At 45.5% G+C, this 16,383-nt stretch overlaps 1 protein-coding gene across 1 annotated transcript; it reads left to right on the top strand.

The window, feature by feature from the left end:
- Window positions 1–3,201: 3,201 nt before the first annotated feature.
- Window positions 3,202–16,061, top strand: MTNR1B (melatonin receptor 1B). The gene is given in 4 exon segments (XM_022561377.2): window positions 3,202–3,560; window positions 14,947–15,345; window positions 15,348–15,679; window positions 15,894–16,061. Coding segments are annotated over 4 exon segments (1,122 nt in total). The 5' UTR covers window positions 3,202–3,337.
- Window positions 16,062–16,383: the final 322 nt, after the last annotated feature.

Genomic DNA, 16,383 nt, shown 5'->3' on the forward strand with positions numbered 1-16,383 from the left:
CCTCATATCAATAAAATCCATACTCAGAAATGTCAGTTTCAAACAAGTCACTCTCTCAATCTCACAATTTATGTTTTCCGATTCATCCACCATAACTCTTTGAATTCAACCCCTCCCAACCCTTGATCCCGCCCCTTTCCCATGACCCACCAGCGCCCCCCTCCCACCGCCCCATTTTCTCAACTTCTCTTGTTTAACGTCCTCCTAGGGTCCATCTTCCCATCACACCCTCATTCTTCCTTTTGTTAGTTACTCCTCACCGGCAAATCGAAATCCTGAGCGAAGCTCACTCTGCCTTCTCTGTGTCTATCCTGAGCGGCTTAATAACCACCAGCAAGGCTGACTGGCTTCATTTCAAACCATCATCTTAAGCTGTACAGTGGCGCATGCTCTCCTGACACACCTGCCATGCTTTCCTAGTTAGCGTTTCTCTTTTCTGTAATGACATTTCAGACCTTCTCCTGTCTTCAAATCTTCCACACTCTTTTCCCCTGAATCTAATGAGGTAGCGTCGAACACCCTGAGAATACAGCAGCCAGAGAGGAACTCCCTCATCTCATGCCAATCTAGAAACACTTCTGAATTTGTACTGGCTTCTGCTTCATTTCTACTGTAGGGAAGAAAGCCTCTCTCTCCTAACAATAATCTACCTTCCTTGGGCTCCGGATGGGCTTACCTCTCAAGGAGTTTATTGCTTTAATTATTATCTTCTCCCGCATCATCACGTCATTAGAGTCCCTCCTCTCCACTGCATTCGTTTTTGTTTTTATTTGGGGGAGGGGTTGGTGGGAGAGTATAATTTACATATAATAACATACATACAAATAACATCCCAGAAATTCATTTCATGTTCTGTTCCAGTCAATCCTCACCCCCATGGGCAACCATTGCTCTGATTACTATGACCATAGATGATACTTTCTTCCTTTTGGCCATTCTATAATTGGAATTGTATAGAATGTACCCTTTCGTATCTGGCTTCTTTTGCTCAATATAATTTTTTTTTAGATTAATCCATGTTGTTGTGTATATCAGTAGTTTTTATTGCTGGGTGGTATTCACAATTACCACAATTTGTTTACCCGTTCATCTCTCGAGGGACCTTTGGCCTGTTTCCATGTCTGGGTTACTATAAGTAAGGCTGCTCTGGATAATTCGGGCACAGATCTTTTTGTGGGCATATGTTTCATTTTCTCTTCATTTCTGGTCATAGGATGGTATATGTTTAATTCTATAAGAAACTATCAAGCACTTTAAAGCGGCTGTACCATTCTGCATTCTCATAAAAGCGATGTACGAGAGTTCCAGGCACTTTACTTCTTCGCCGGATAGATAATCAGTCATTTTGATTCTAGTGATGCAAACAGAGCTTAAGACAGTGCTTGGCATAAATTTACCCTCAAGACGGATGAGCAGTTGTTATTATCAGAGTAAAAGTGTTCAAGCATTTTAAAGGAAGGGCATCTAAGTTCCTTCTTTCCTATAACCATAGTGCTCTCTTCTTCTTGTTCTAACCCCTCCAAAAACCACATTATAATAACCCCCAGTATTGACCATACATCTATTTAAGTGTTATTATGTTTAAATAGATATTCCTAAATCTATTTAAGTATTGTCATGGCTTTTTAAGGAGGACAGGGCAGAGACATCACCAATACTTCCCACATAAACAGCAAGTGCTCAATAAATAGCACAGGTTCGTCTTTCTCCTGCAGCTGCCTAGAGTGTAACCCTCTCCCTTATTTTGCTCTGGGATCTGTACCCATAGCCTGGAGTCACCACCTCTTTGGGGCTGTACAGCCCCATGGGGACCTCAAACCCTGCCCTTCTTTTTTTTTTTTTTTAACATCATTATTGGAGTATAATTGCTTTACAATGGTGTGTTAGTTTCTGCCTTATAACAAAGTGAACCAGTTATACATATATATATGTTCCCATATCTCTTCCCTCTTGCTTCTCCCTCCCTCCCACCCTCCCTATCCCACCCTTCTAAGTGGTCACAAAGCACCAAGCTGATCTCCCTGTGCCATGCGGCTGCTCCCCACTAGCTATCTATTTTACGTTTGGTAGTGTATATATGTCCATGCCACTCTCTCACTTTGTCACAGCTCACCCTTCCCCCTCCCCATATCCTCAAGTCCATTCTCTAGTAGGTCTGTTTTTCTCTTTCTGACTTACTTCACTTTGTTTTGTTTTTCTCTTTCTGACTTACTTCACTTTGTATGACAGATTGTAGGTCCATCCACCTCACTACAAATAACTCAGTTTCGTTTCTTTTTATGGCAGAGTAATATTCCATTGTATATATGTGCCACATCTTCTTTATCCATTCATCCGATGATGGACACTAAGGTTGCTTCCATATCCTGGCTATTGTAAATAGTGCTGCAATGAACATTTTGGTACATGACTCTTTTTGAATTATGGTTTTCTCAGGGTATATGCCCAGTAGTGGGATTGCTGGGTCGTATGGTAATTGTATTTGTAGTTTTTTAAGGAACCCCATACTGTTTTCCATAGTGGCTGTATCAATTTACATTCCCACCAGCAGTGCCAGAGGGTTCCCTTTTCTCCACACCCTCTCCAACATTTACTGTTTCTAGACTTTTTGATGATGGCCATTCTGACTGGTGTGAGATGGTATCTCATTGTAGCTTTGATTTGCATTTCTCTAACGATTAATGATGTTGAGCATTCTTTCATGTGTTTCTTGGCAATCTGTATATCTTCTTTGGAGAAATGTCTATTCAGGTCTTCTGCCCATTTTTGGATTGGGTTGTTTGTTTTTTTGTTATTGAGCTGCATGAGCTGCTTGTAAATTTTGGAGATTAATCCTTTGTCAGTTGCTTCATTTGCAAATATTTTCTCCCATTCTGAGGGTTGTCTTTTGGTCTTGTTTATGGTTTCCTTCCGACAACCAATCAGCAGGTCCCTGACGAACTGCACCTTTTCTAGTCCGAAAATATGGGTGTCCCTAAACACAGCTTCTCTGACGGTGCGCTCAGGCACTGAGGCCCGAACTGGGCCAGGCACGTGCTGGGCTCCGGGTGGCAGTGCGGGGCGGCGCCGTCGCAGCTGCTCCTGAGCTAGTGGTGGGGGGGCGGGGGACGCGCTCCTTGGGCAACGCCTGCACCCCAAATCCTCCTCCTGTTCCTACGTTTTTCCTCTGTCCCTTGCCCATGTTTATCTCTTCCAGGCCCCTCCCCACTGGCCTTCTCCCTGGCCCGCGCGACCTGGGTAGGGAAGGGGGCGGTAGGAGCGCCGGACTTGGCACTGCGCACCCAGCCTGCGGAGAGACTGGGTGCGTGGTGGCTGGCGCGGTGCGGGAGGGTCCACGATGCCCGAGAACGCCTCCTTCGCCAACTGCTGCGAGGCGGGCGGCCGAGCGGAGAGCCGGGTCTGGACTGGGGCAGGAGGCGCGCAGCCCTCCGGGACCCCCCGGCCGCCCTGGGTGGCGCCCGCGCTGTCCGCCATGCTCATCGTCACCACTGCGGTGGCCATCGTGGCCAACCTCCTGGTCATCCTCTCGGTGCTCGGGAACCGCAAGCTCCGGAACGCAGGTGAGCACCACGCCCGCTGCTGCGTCGGGCCCCTCTCTGGTGTCTGGTCTTGCCCCTGACCCTGATCCTGTCCGTCGTCAGGGCCCCGCGCCGCGTTCCCTTCTCTCTCACCAGTCCCCGAGTTTGGTCTTGAACTCAAAAGTTAGGGTGAGTTGCTGCCTTTCCCCGACTTGCAGCTCTAGCAAGTGGACCAGGAAGCACTTGGCGCATCAGCGCCAGCGTGAATCGGGCGAAGTTTTTCTTGCGCACTTTTTGGCAGACCGGGGCGCTGTGGAAATCCAAGCAGCTGGAAGCCATAGCTCTCCAAGGCGCTCCAATGTGGGCGGGTCCCCATGGTGCCCCTCCCTGGCCACAGAAATCTCACCATCTTCAACACCTCCATCGCCTGCCAAGCACTGTGGTTCACGCAGCAGGTGCTTAGGAAATATTTGCTGAGACAATGAGTGAATGAATGGAAACGCTCCAGTGAATTTTCGTCCTAGACTTACCTCCTCATCTTGGTTCCAAACAAGAGAGTGCCAAAAGCAGACATCTGCAGCCTCTGCTTGGATGGAACTAAATTGTTTTGTGATAACCGTGGTCTCTAATGAAGACGGGGAATGCGTAGGACTAAACGAAGGTTAAAATAGCGATTTGGCAAAATAGTGTTGCAATCCTGAGAATATTTTTCCCCTTTCAGTCCACTCTCATTTCAACTTTCCCATACTCAGGTGTGCCAGGGAACAAAACCAGAGGGAAGGAGTCTCTAAACTCTCGCCCTGAGGGTCACTGGAGCACACTGACCATTCCAGCTTGGGGAGAAGCTCAATGACCTGTTTGTCAATTTGTCATTTCCCAGTTTGGATCTTGGAGGCAACTCAAATATTAGAGTGAATTAAAATGAAAAGATAGCAGAAAGCCAACTATATAGCTTAAACATTCTTTTCTAAGGAGGCTGACCATTCAGAAAGGCTATTTTAAACAAATTGTTATATATATTTTATGTGGCCCTGTGACTCCATGATTTTTATCTAAAGAACAAACAAAAAATAAAAATGTGAGCTTCTGTGCATAATATTGGAAACTTCATATTATTAAGAAGAAGAAACTGTATGGTGACAGATGGTAGCTAGACTTATCATAGTGATCATTTTGAAATGTTAAGAAGCATCGAATCCCTGTATTGTGCCCTAGGAACTAACATATTGTTATAGGTTAATTATACTTCAAAAACAAAGAAAGAAACTCGTAGAGAAAGAGTGGATTTGTGGTTACCAGAGGCAGGAGCTGAGGGGAGAGGGAACTGAGAGAAGGCAGTCAAATGGCGCAAACTTCCGGTTACAAGATAACTAAGTACTAGGGATGTAATGTACAACAGGCCACATATGACTCACTCTGCTGTGTATTACGTATGAAAGTTGTTAAGAGAGTAGATCCTAGTTCTCATGACAAGGAAAAATGTCTTTTTTTCTATTTCTTTTTGTATCTATATGAGATGACGGATGTTCACTAAACTTATCGTGGTAATCATTTCATGGTATATATAAGTCAAATCATCATGCTGTACACCTTAAGCTTATACAGAGCTGGATGTCAATTATATCTCAATAAAACTGGAAGAAAAAAAGTAAGCTTTCTAACTCAGTCATTTCAATAGTGGATGCTCGTATTATCTGCAGTAACTTTTTCAAGATATTATTGTGTCCTTTGAGTAGAGGCTTATCTCCTAGGAAAGAGCAGGTTACTATCAGAAAGCTGTATTTAGTATTTCCATCCTATCGCCCTTTTGTAGCAGCCACAAGAATTCATTTCCTGCCCAGGGAGGCAAGGAGGAGGCAGGGCCTCTCTTCCTGACTAGCAGGGTGTTTAGAGGAGACCCGGTGGGCTGCCTACCACGGGTGGGGTGGCTGAAGGTTGAGGGTGCTTCTTCCTTTTGCCTGAAGGAGACAAGCTTATTCTCCCCTCCTCCGTCCCGAGGAGGGCTGGCCTCTTCTGCTGTCCTAGCGAAGTTCATGGAAACCTTATTGATTTGGCCTGGGTGGGTAATGAGCATGTTAAATTGCTGGCACACCGTATGTCCTATCCTTCCTAACTCCCTTTGAGTCTGCTACAGCCCGGCACCAGAAAAAATTTTAACACTTTATCTAAATGATATTAATTCCTGACACATTCATTAAAGGCTGTTCCGGTCACACAACCAATTTTTATTTGACCCATGGCTTTATTGATGATAGTCATACATACTATGAAAAATCATAGTATTAATGTAAACTAAATAACTTTGGCAGATTGAGATTTCAAAAGATGCCTGAAAACCTACAGCAGTTTGAATAGTTAGCACCCATTCCACTATTAATCAGGTCTTCTCTTACTGAAGAGTATGGACTTACTTTAAGAAACATTTATCTTAGAGCTTTCTGTAATTGAGACTGGTTCCTTAATTCATCGCTATTAAGAAAATAGGGCTGTGACAATGAGAACATGTGTATTTCCGATGACTAAGGCACACAGCCCATATTAAAGTCACAGCAGCATTCTCAGCAGGTGTCAGTATCCTCTACTTGACTATTACAAACCCAGTTTCTCTGTGCAGCAGACTCTCATCATTCATAGCAGGGATGTTCCTGACAGCGGGGTAGGTGGTTAGATTAACTGTCCTTTTTGAGGGAGGGACTCCCCTGTCTTCAGGTTCTGTTGCTCGTGCTTTCGGTTGACTTTTTTAGAGATGGCACTAGAGCAGGGCAGACAGGAAGGGATGGAGGGAAGATGGCGGACAGATTCAGGGCACTGCCCCAACTTAGAAGGTAAGGCCAGGTGTGTGTTACACTCTTTGCTATGTTTCCAGAGCCTCACACATTGCGTGGCACTGGTGGCATTTCATATTTCTCGGTGTGTGCTTTCTGGGGCCCGCCACACTTCAGGCTCTGAGGACTTTTCCTTGTGCCCGCCCCTGTCACTCACCCCCCAGCCCAGACCTCACCAATGTTCATCCCTGTATTTTCTCTCTCTTCCTCTCCTGCTCTCACAGAACTTTCCTCCATCAAGTTCCTTCTCTCTCTTCTATATTTTACATTTCTGTCTCTTTCCCTTTAGCTTACACACACACACACACACACACACACACATGAGGCTCCTTTGCTTAAGAGAAAAAAATCCTTCCTTGGTCTTATGTCTCCTTCTAATTTCGGGGCTACCTTTCTCCTCTTTTCAGCCAGACATCTTAATATAAGAGTTTGCATCCATTAATCACCTCATTGCTTCCCATTTCCTCCTCAGCCCCCTGGGGTCTTCCCTCATGGGAAATGCCCCTCTGTGCTGTGTGTGACACTGAGGGCCACTCCCTCCTTGAGACCTTCCATTCCCTCGGCTTACCCGATGCTAGTTTTTGGACCTCCTTCCTCTCTTCCTCTCTCGGACACCTGATCCCTGGGAGTCCTCTTTGGTTCCTTCATTCCCCAAGCCCTCCTGACTTTTGTCTCATAGCATCTCCCCATTTCCCCCTTTCCTGCCCCCCTACTCCTACTGCCCCAATTTACACCCTCATCCTCCCTTGAACAAACCATGTCCATAGTCACCAGACAGCTTTCCCCACTCCTCTACCCTCCCTGTTACCACGGCCAGGGTCACCCCTGCCTCCAGGGACCACCCTCCATCTACAGAAAGGTGTCCAGCTCCAGAGCACGGCTGGAACAAGCCTCCGGGACCTGCCTAACCCCCTCAATGTCACAGACTTGTCTCACTTCTCCCACTCAATGCGACACGAGCTGCTGTCTCTCCCACACGGTCTGTGTTCTTTTTTTTTTTTAATTGGGGTATAGTTTTACAATGTTGTGTCAGTTCCTGCTGCACAATGAAGTGAATCAGCTATATTTATGCATATATCCCCTCCCTCTTGGACCTCCCTGCCCCCCGCCATCCCACCCATCTAGGTTGATGCTCTATCATCTTGGGAAGCTCTCTGCCTCTTTTCGGCTATTGAATGTCTCTTTCAAACCCCTTCCTCAGCTCCCCTGCGGGTTGTTGATTTTTATCGTTAATAGCATAAAAGGTGTGGTTACTGTCTTTCCCCCTCCCCAGCCCAGCCCAGGCTCCTGCATGCCCTCCCCATACAACACCTCCCTCACTGTATTGCTCTTAGTTTTTTTTCTCTCCCCACTGGACTGTGAGATCCTTGAGAGCAGAGACTTTTATTCCATTTCTAAAACTGAATATAGACTTGCTGAAACAAATTGAAGTGGACAAGATGCCAGGAAGGCAGTGAGACAGAAGGTATTAATTTTGCTTCATGAGGTGAGGTCCACTCAGCACCGCTCACGCCATCAGTACAATTCTCATGGAACTGAATTGCTCTGAGCACTGAAAGCCCAAAGTACACCTGACTCTCGTCCTCAGACACTGAGTGGCACCTGCACTAGGATGTATCTTGATCCCTGCTGTTCCTGTGTGGCCAGGGGGCTCCGTAAAATTGTGCCCCAGTGACTCCTTAGGGAGTTTGTCTTTTTTTTTTTAAATTTTATTGCAGTATAGTTGATTTACAGTGTTGTGTTAGTTTCAGGTATACAGCAAAGTGCATTAGTTATACATATATATATATATATATATATATATATATACCCACTCATTTTTTTTTTTTAAGATTTTTCCCATATAGGTCATTACAGAGTATTGAGTAGAGTTCCCTGTGCTATACAGCAGGTTCTTACTAGTTATCTATTTTATATATAGTACTGTGTATATGCCTCTTGCCCGTCTGGCTGGAGGCTGCCCACTTTAAACTGCCTGTAAAATTGAGCTTCCTGCCCTTACCTGCGCCATCTTGACTGTCAGCCACACAGAAGAGAGCTGAGAGAAACGTGTCCTTACTGTAACATCGAGATAGTCTCCATCAGCAAGGGGAGAGCACAACAGCATTCATGATTCTTGGCCCATCAGTACAGGGACCCTAATTTCCCTGGTGACGATCAAGAGCCATGGTCTGACAATGGATTTTTGTACGGCAGATGGATTAAGAGGCTGTCGGAGAGGTGTTATTAGTGAGCGGATGCATATCCATACCTAGGACATCCCTGTGATTTGTAAGGAAAAAGGATGTGGACTATTTGACAGGAAAACATGGAGGATTTGCTTGCCGAACACCCAGGTCCTTGTCCGGAATCCACTCTGTCCTCTGGAAGCCCAGCGATGCGTAGAGTCTGCATCATCTCTTATCCAGAACCGGTGACTGCATTGCAGACTTCCTGATGGGGATTTTCAGCCTGGCATGTGTTGGCATCCCCAGTTACATTAGAGCAGAGCCTGCCATGTGGCCCCTTTTCCTCCCACTTGTTGATGGAGGAGGTAAATGATGATTGAATAAGGAGGCTGGCCCTAGGCAAAAGCTCTTGAAAGGCCTGGAGGAAATATTTAATAGACCCACAGCCCCTGCCCTTCAGGTGTTACAAGGTAAGGTGGAGCCCACTTCATCCAGGCTCTATCCTACCACTGAATACACCTGGAGGTGCCCCTTGGTGACAGGCGTCTTTTAACCTGCTGAGCTTCTGGGGTTCGGAGGGCTTTTTATCAGCTGAAAACCAAACTGGGCTCCATTGGACTCCATCCCTGGTATTGCCTGAACTTTCCAACTTCACATTTCGCCTCTGAATACTTATTTTCTCTTTACCAGGCAAAAATGAAGGCATTTTAAATCTCTTAATTATGTCTTTAGCCAAATAATCAGGAAAGCTCATAATCCTCGATAATTCCTCCCATAGAGTCCTTAGCAGCCCCGCGTGTGAGCACTTTCATGTTAGACTGCCTTTTTCTTCCCCCCGCACAAAGCCGGAGTCTGTATTTAGCATGATATGCGGCAAAACTCAGAAGATCCTGATGCTGCTGTGAGGTCTTACAGTTTAAAATACTTATGGCTGAAAGAGGAAAAGTTAGGGGGTTGGGAAGTAAAGTTGCAGTTTTGAGGGTATTTACACTCTAGATGCAATGTCCTAATTTCTTCATCGTCCTCACCCTATAGGACTTCTCACATCTTATCTCCCAGGGAGCTTAGTCCAACCTTCTGAGCCTCTTTCTTGTTCTTTGTAATAATAATATAAAACTGTTATAATTGTATATAATTATAATAATATAAAAACTAATAATAATATAAATAATAATGCAGCCGATAATATAAAAATTACAATAATAAATAATAGCTACGATTGTTATGTGTAGGGTTAGCAGATGCAAACTATTATATATAGAATGGATCAATAACAAGGTCCTACTGTATAGCACAGGGAATTATATTCAATATCCTGTGATAAACCATAATAGAAAAGAATATAAAAAAGGACGTATATAGATGTATAACTGAATCGCTTTGCTGTATAGCAGACATTAACACAACATTGTAAATCAACTATACTCCAATGAGAAAAAGATTGCTATGTGCTTATTATGTGTCAGATACAAGCCTCTCTCATTTAAAAGAGAGAGAAAGAGAAGAGAAAAAAAAATATCTTACACAATCTCTCCATCAAAGGATAGCCCTTTCCAAGTACCATCCATTTCTCTCCATTTCTCTTGAAGGCAAAGCTGGTTGGGAGGGCAGCCTCCAGTGCAAAAGTTTATCCTCCAACACTCAACAGAATTCACCCTTGCTAACACCACTGCTGATCTCCTAACTGGCAGGTGACATGGGCACTTTTCTGCTTTTTCTCATTCTTGTGGATGACCAAAAACTCTACACCCTTAATCCCTTTGACATTTCTTTTTCCTGGTTTCCTCTTGTTTCTCTTTTTGCTTTTTCTCCCTCTTTCTCTGTTCACATATTCTGGGTGTTGGTTTCTTGATCTGTAAAATGGAAATCATGCAATCAACCTTAAAGGATTCTTGTGAGAAACAATTGAGTCCGTTTACGTGAATGCACATTATAAACGTCAAGGTACTATACCAATTGTGGGTTGTTTTTTTTTTGTTATAATTAAAGTAATAAAATGACTCCGTAAGAGTTTCCAAGCAATGCCTTGATGGTTATGGAATATGATTTTGTAATAAGCATCTCAGTTAATTATTGAAATGGGTGCATATGCTCTTAAATATATTTTATTCTTTTAAGTGGTTAAAATACCCCCATCATATTTTTTATACGATTAGCTTGCTTAGTAATCCTTTTCTTTTTAAATTAACGTGATGTTAGATTTCAACTCAGCCCTTGTATGATTCATCCACACGCTCCAGGGTTTTCACAATGTGATTTGGGAAGAAAACAATCTCCACCCTCAAAGAATTTGGGAATCTAATTAGGAGCTTATGTTAATATAAAAGTGCATTGTTTTAGTATTTGTGAGGAAGTCACATTTTTAATAAATTATCTGTTCAGTTATTTCAAATGCCTATCCCAGAATATAACTAACAAGAATATCTCACATTAGTTTGGAGACTGTTATTATGTCTTAAATTTTTTCCCATGCAGGATCCCATTTGAGGTGAACAGCCATCCTGGGATGGAGGCAGGCCTTTGTGGTTTTGTCCGGCCCCTTGCTGAATTGTCCTGCTTAACCAGCCCCATCCTCCAGTACTGCCCTCAGCCCCAAGATGACTTAGTTCTTCCCCACTGTTCCCACCACCTCGTGCTAGCCTCCAACCCACTCTCACCACACTGAAGAGCCACTGTTTCTGTTGTCTCTTTCCCCAACAGCACTGTTAGCATCTCAATGGCAGGGGCGTGTCTTTCACCCATCACTGCACCCTACCCAAGTGTGATAGGTGCTCAATAAATATATTACACGTTTGAACAAATGGAGGATGGAAGAAAACCTCAAGGCATGGAAAGTTTAACCCTGTTAGAAATGATAGATCATCTGTTTACTTCCCTATCGTAACCCTCATCACGTCTTGATTTTATTGAATTGTCTCTTCTATGTTTGTAAGAGGAGGGGATGTGTCTCTCTTGCTCACCATGCCCCAGCATAGGCCAGAGCCAATACCTAGTAAATACTCTGCAGTATTTATTGAGCAAATGACTCAATGACTATCTATTTCTACATTGCCAATTGTAGCTCAATGACCAGAGACAATTTAAAACCAAGAAATTCCTCTAGGAAAATAGGGTGGGTAGAGGGAAGAGCTTTATCTTCCAGAATTCTCCTATCTGATGAAAACTAGATAGCTGAACATCTGCTGGGTCCTTCTCCGATTTCCAGATTCCCATTAAGGACTAGGTTTCCCAAAAATAAGGAGAAAGTAGGCCAGGGGGGAGGGGATTATGGTGGCTGTATGTGTGGAGGGATGTGCTTTGTATATGAATGCAAAGGGAAGAGAGTTCCATATCAGTACAAAACCTTGTTGTTGAGGTCTGTCTCCACTAATACGCCCTGTCTGATAGAGGCAGATGGAAATAAGTCACGCCAAGACTCGTGATATAAATATTCATTAGAAACCTGTGCACCAGATGATAAGCAGTGCTGTGTGTCCTGGTTGATTTCTCACCTGTCTGGAGAAAACATGAATAGAGAACTCGCTCTCCCTTTGACTGTCATCTAGACAGGGTCTGGCTTCTTACAGATGGGAGACGAAGCAAGAATTTTATTCGTCTAACTTGGAATTGAGTCAAGAAAGTCAGGAGATGGTATGATGTCTGAGGGCAGATGGATCTACAGCAGAAACTGGTTGATTTCAGCCTTATAGGAACCCCAGAAATAACGGGGGAGAGTAATTGAAACACTTTCCACGTGGAGTTGAATGTATTCTTCCCACTAGTTACAAGCTGTTTGCCAGCTTCTGGGGCATTATTAGGGGATGAGCCACATGAACACGACAGAGCTTGACTTGCTTTCCCGGGAACAGCTGGCTGAGCTAGCACCCGCCCCCAGCCGCTCTTGACTCTCTCCACATGTGCTTGCAAGGGCCAAAAGCTTCTTTGCCACTCAGCCAGGAAGCCAGTGGGCGCTGTGGAGACCAGTATTCCCACATGGGAAAGAAGGGATTTTCATCACAGAAAGAATCATGTGGAGTGTGTGAGGAGGGGGAAGGAGGGCTCCAAAAGAAAAGAAGGGAACGGAAGAAAAAACAGTCACAGAGAAAAGAAGTTCAGTGACTAGGTCAAGCTCAAAGTGGCAGGACTGAGATTACCCCAGATCACTCCAACTTCCAGCGCCACTTCCCAATGTCAAAACAACATTTAATTTTTTTTTTTTTGAGGAGTCTCCATACCGTTTTCCACAATGACGGCTTCAGTGTACATTCCCACCAACAGTGCACGAGGGTTCCCTTTTCTCCACACCCTCTCCAGCATTTGCTATTTGTGTTCTTTTTAATCATAGCCATTCTGACAGGTGTGAGGTGATGTCTCATTGTGGTTTTCATTTGCATTTCCCTGATGATTAGTGATGTTGAGCATCTTTTCATGTGCCTGTTGGCCATTTGGATGTCTTCTTTGGAAAAATATCTATTCAGGTCTTCTGCCCATTTTTTGATCAGGTTGTTTGTTTTTTTGATATTGAGCTGCATGAGCTATTTATGTTTTGGATATTAACCCCTTATCGGACATATCATTTGCAAATAATTTTCTCCCATTCAGTAGGCTGCCCTTAAGATCCAGCAGTTCCACTGCTGGGTATATATCCCCCCAAAAAGAAAACACTAATTTAAAAAGATACACGCACCCCAATGTTCATAGCAGCCTTATTTACAGTTACCAAGGTATGGAAGTAACCTATGTGTCTATCAACAGATGAAAGGATAAAAAAGATGTGGTGTATACACACACACACACACACACACACACACACACACACTGGAATATTACTCAGCTGTAGCAAAGAACGAAATTTTGCCATTTGCAACAACATGGATGGACCTGGAGGGTATTACGCCTGGTAGAATAAGTCAGACAGAGAAAGACAAATACTCTATGTTATCACTTATATGTGAAATCTAAAAAATACAGCAAACTAGTGAATATAACAAAAAAGTAGCAGATTCACAGATATAGAGAACAAACTAGCGGTTATCAGTGGGGAGAGGGAAGGCAGAGGGGCAACATAGTGATAAGGGATTTAGAGAGACAAAATACTATGTACAAAATAAATAAACTATAAGTACTGCACAGGGAATATAGCAAATATTTTATAATAACCTTAAATGGAGTATAATCTATAAAAATACTGAGTCACCTCTGTGCTTTCATTAATGCTATCTGATTTTTCATCTGCTTTATCTGTCTCTGCAGCTTTTTGAAGGCAGGAATTATGTCTTGTGTCTGTATCACTTTCCTCCCAGTTAATCAATAAATGTTTGTTGAATGAAAACAATCATACTGAATCACTATGTTGTACACCTGAAACTAATACAATATTGTAAATCAGCTATACTTTAATTAACCAAAAAGAACACTTAAAATTCTAGAAAGAGACAAGGACTCCTGATTCAGCTGAAAACAAGAAATTCGAGAGAGGAAGTCCCTCTCTTTCTTGAGACCAAGTAAGTTCTCAGTAGTGGAGTCAAAACCTGAAATCCACCAGTGGAGACAGAGAACAAGGCTGAGAATTAAATGAACAAGAAGGAGACTCCCCCGCATCCCAAGCAGGTACTAAGATGTATGTTTCTTGCCTTGTAGTACCAACCATACAGAATTTGAGGGGGCTTTTCTCCCATTAAGTAAATAGATCCCTGAGATAGTAGAATAGGAAGGAATCTCACAGTTCAATCTGAGGCAGGCTTCTCCTTTACCATTCAACTTGTACTTGAATACCTCGAGAGACACGGAAGCTCACTACCTGGAAAGCACTTAAAGTATCCAAATCATCTCCTTCTATTCAGTTACATCCTGTCTCCCTCGGGTCCTAACCTAGCTCTGGACTCAGGAGCAGTTGGGTCCTGAGAACTCCCAGGGAGCTAACAGATGTCTTTTCGGTCAGTTCTAAGTGGAGTTACCCCGAGCATCTGAGGTCAAAATAGGCACTTCAAGAAGGCTGCCTGTGGGTCTTCCAGCTTCCCAGACGTCCTATGGAGTCTTCCCTGAGATGGGTTGAGACTGAGTGTCAGGACATGGAGGGCTGGGAACGCCCTTTCTCTGCCTTGTGGGTTTGCATGTAGCTGCAAGTACAGAGTCTGCTTTGCCTGAGGGTCTGACTCAGGGGAACTCCCCACTGAGTGGCTCTGAAGCTCCCTTTCTCCAAACCCCCTTGAAGCCAGACCACAGCCTGAGTTTTCTGGTTGCTGTGTCTTCTGGATCCCTTCCCTCTGCCTGATGCTTTGGACCCCTGAGGTGGTCACAGCAACCTCCACAGAGTACCCACAGACGTATGGTGGCGGTGGCGCATCAGTGTCCTGGGAGAGTCCCTCCTATGAGGGACAAAGGCTAGAATAGTCTACAGAATAGAGATCGTGGGGTTTTGTCCTGACGACTCTTGCTTCCTGTTTCCCGCTCCAGGTGATTTGTTCTTGGTGAGTCTGGCATCGGCTGACCTGGCCTTGTGCCCCTACCCGCTAATCCTCTTGGCCATCTTCCACGACAGCTGGGCCCTGGGGGAGGCGCGCTGCAAGGCCAGCCCCTTTGTGATGGGTCTGAGCGTCATCGGCTCCGTCTTCGACATCACTGCCGTTGCCATTAACTGCTACTGCTACGTCTGCCACAGTGTGACCTACCACCGCATCTGCTGCCACTGGCACACCCCCCTCTACATCTGCCTTGTCTGTCTCCTCACCCTGCTGGCCCTGGTACCCAGCTTCTTCGTGGGGTTCCTGGAGTATGACCCACGCATCTACTCCTGCACCTTCATCCAGACGGTCAGTGCCCGGTACACGGTGGCAGTGGTGGTCGTCCACTTCCTCCCCCCACGGCTGTTGTGTGCTTCTGTTACCTGCGCACCTGGGTGCTGGTGCTCCGGGCCTGCAGGAAGGTCAAGTCGGAGAGCAATCCATGCCTGTGGTCCAGTAACATCCGGAGCTTTCTGACCACGTTCGTGGTGTTTGTGATCTTTGCCATCTGCTGGGCACCGCTGAACTGCATCAGCCTTGCTGTGGCCATTGACCCAGAAGTGGCTCCCCAGGTCCCAGAGGGCCTCTTTGTCGCTAGCTACTTCCTGGCTTATTTCAACAGCTGCCTTAATGCCATTGTCTATGGGATCCTGAACCAGAACTTCTGCAGGGAACACAAGAAGATCGTCTCTGGGGCTTCCCTGGTGGCGCAGTGGTTGAGAGTCCGCCTGCCGATGCAGGGGACACGGGTTCATGCCCCGGTCCGGGAAGATCCCACATGCCGCGGAGCGGCTGGGCCCAAGAGCCATGGCCGCTGAGCCTGCGCGTCCGGAGCCTGTGCTCCGCAACGGGAGAGGCCACAACAGTGAGAGGCCCGCGTACCGCAAAAAAAAAGAGAAGATCATCTCTGCCCTCTGGAACCCATAGCACTACCTGCAGGACTCTTCCAAGGGCAGCCAGGCATTGGGGCCAGAAAGCCAAGCTCCCACAGTGGTTAACATCCAGCCCCCTGTCCAGGCAGATGCTCTCTTGCCTGATTCCCGGCCGGGCAACAAACTCATGAAATGATGGGAGTGAATCTGCTCCAAGGGTGAGATCAGGCGGCCTCCTGGACCATGCCAGCCATTCACAGGACAGCACACAGTTTGTGGAACTTCATCCTGTGGACAAGAAGCCCGTCAACACCCTTGGTTCAGGTTGGTCAGAGACACCTGCAGGTACTGGGGGCCACGTCCCAGCAAGCACAGCTATGGACCTGGCAGACCCGCTCTCCCGGGAGCGCTAGGGCTTAGCACAGACAAGGGCCAAGGAAGGAACAGAATGCGGAGGCGCCTGGGGTGGAAGAGGCCAGTTCCTTCCCACGGGCTGCCCTCTTGTCCTCCTGCTTTGG

The sequence above is a fragment of the Delphinapterus leucas genome, chromosome 7, assembly GCF_059928025.1.
Source record: "Delphinapterus leucas isolate spDelLeu-1000000601 "Yukka" chromosome 7, BTC_Dleu_Yukka2, whole genome shotgun sequence".
In the NCBI taxonomy this organism is placed as follows: Eukaryota; Metazoa; Chordata; class Mammalia; order Artiodactyla; family Monodontidae; genus Delphinapterus; species Delphinapterus leucas.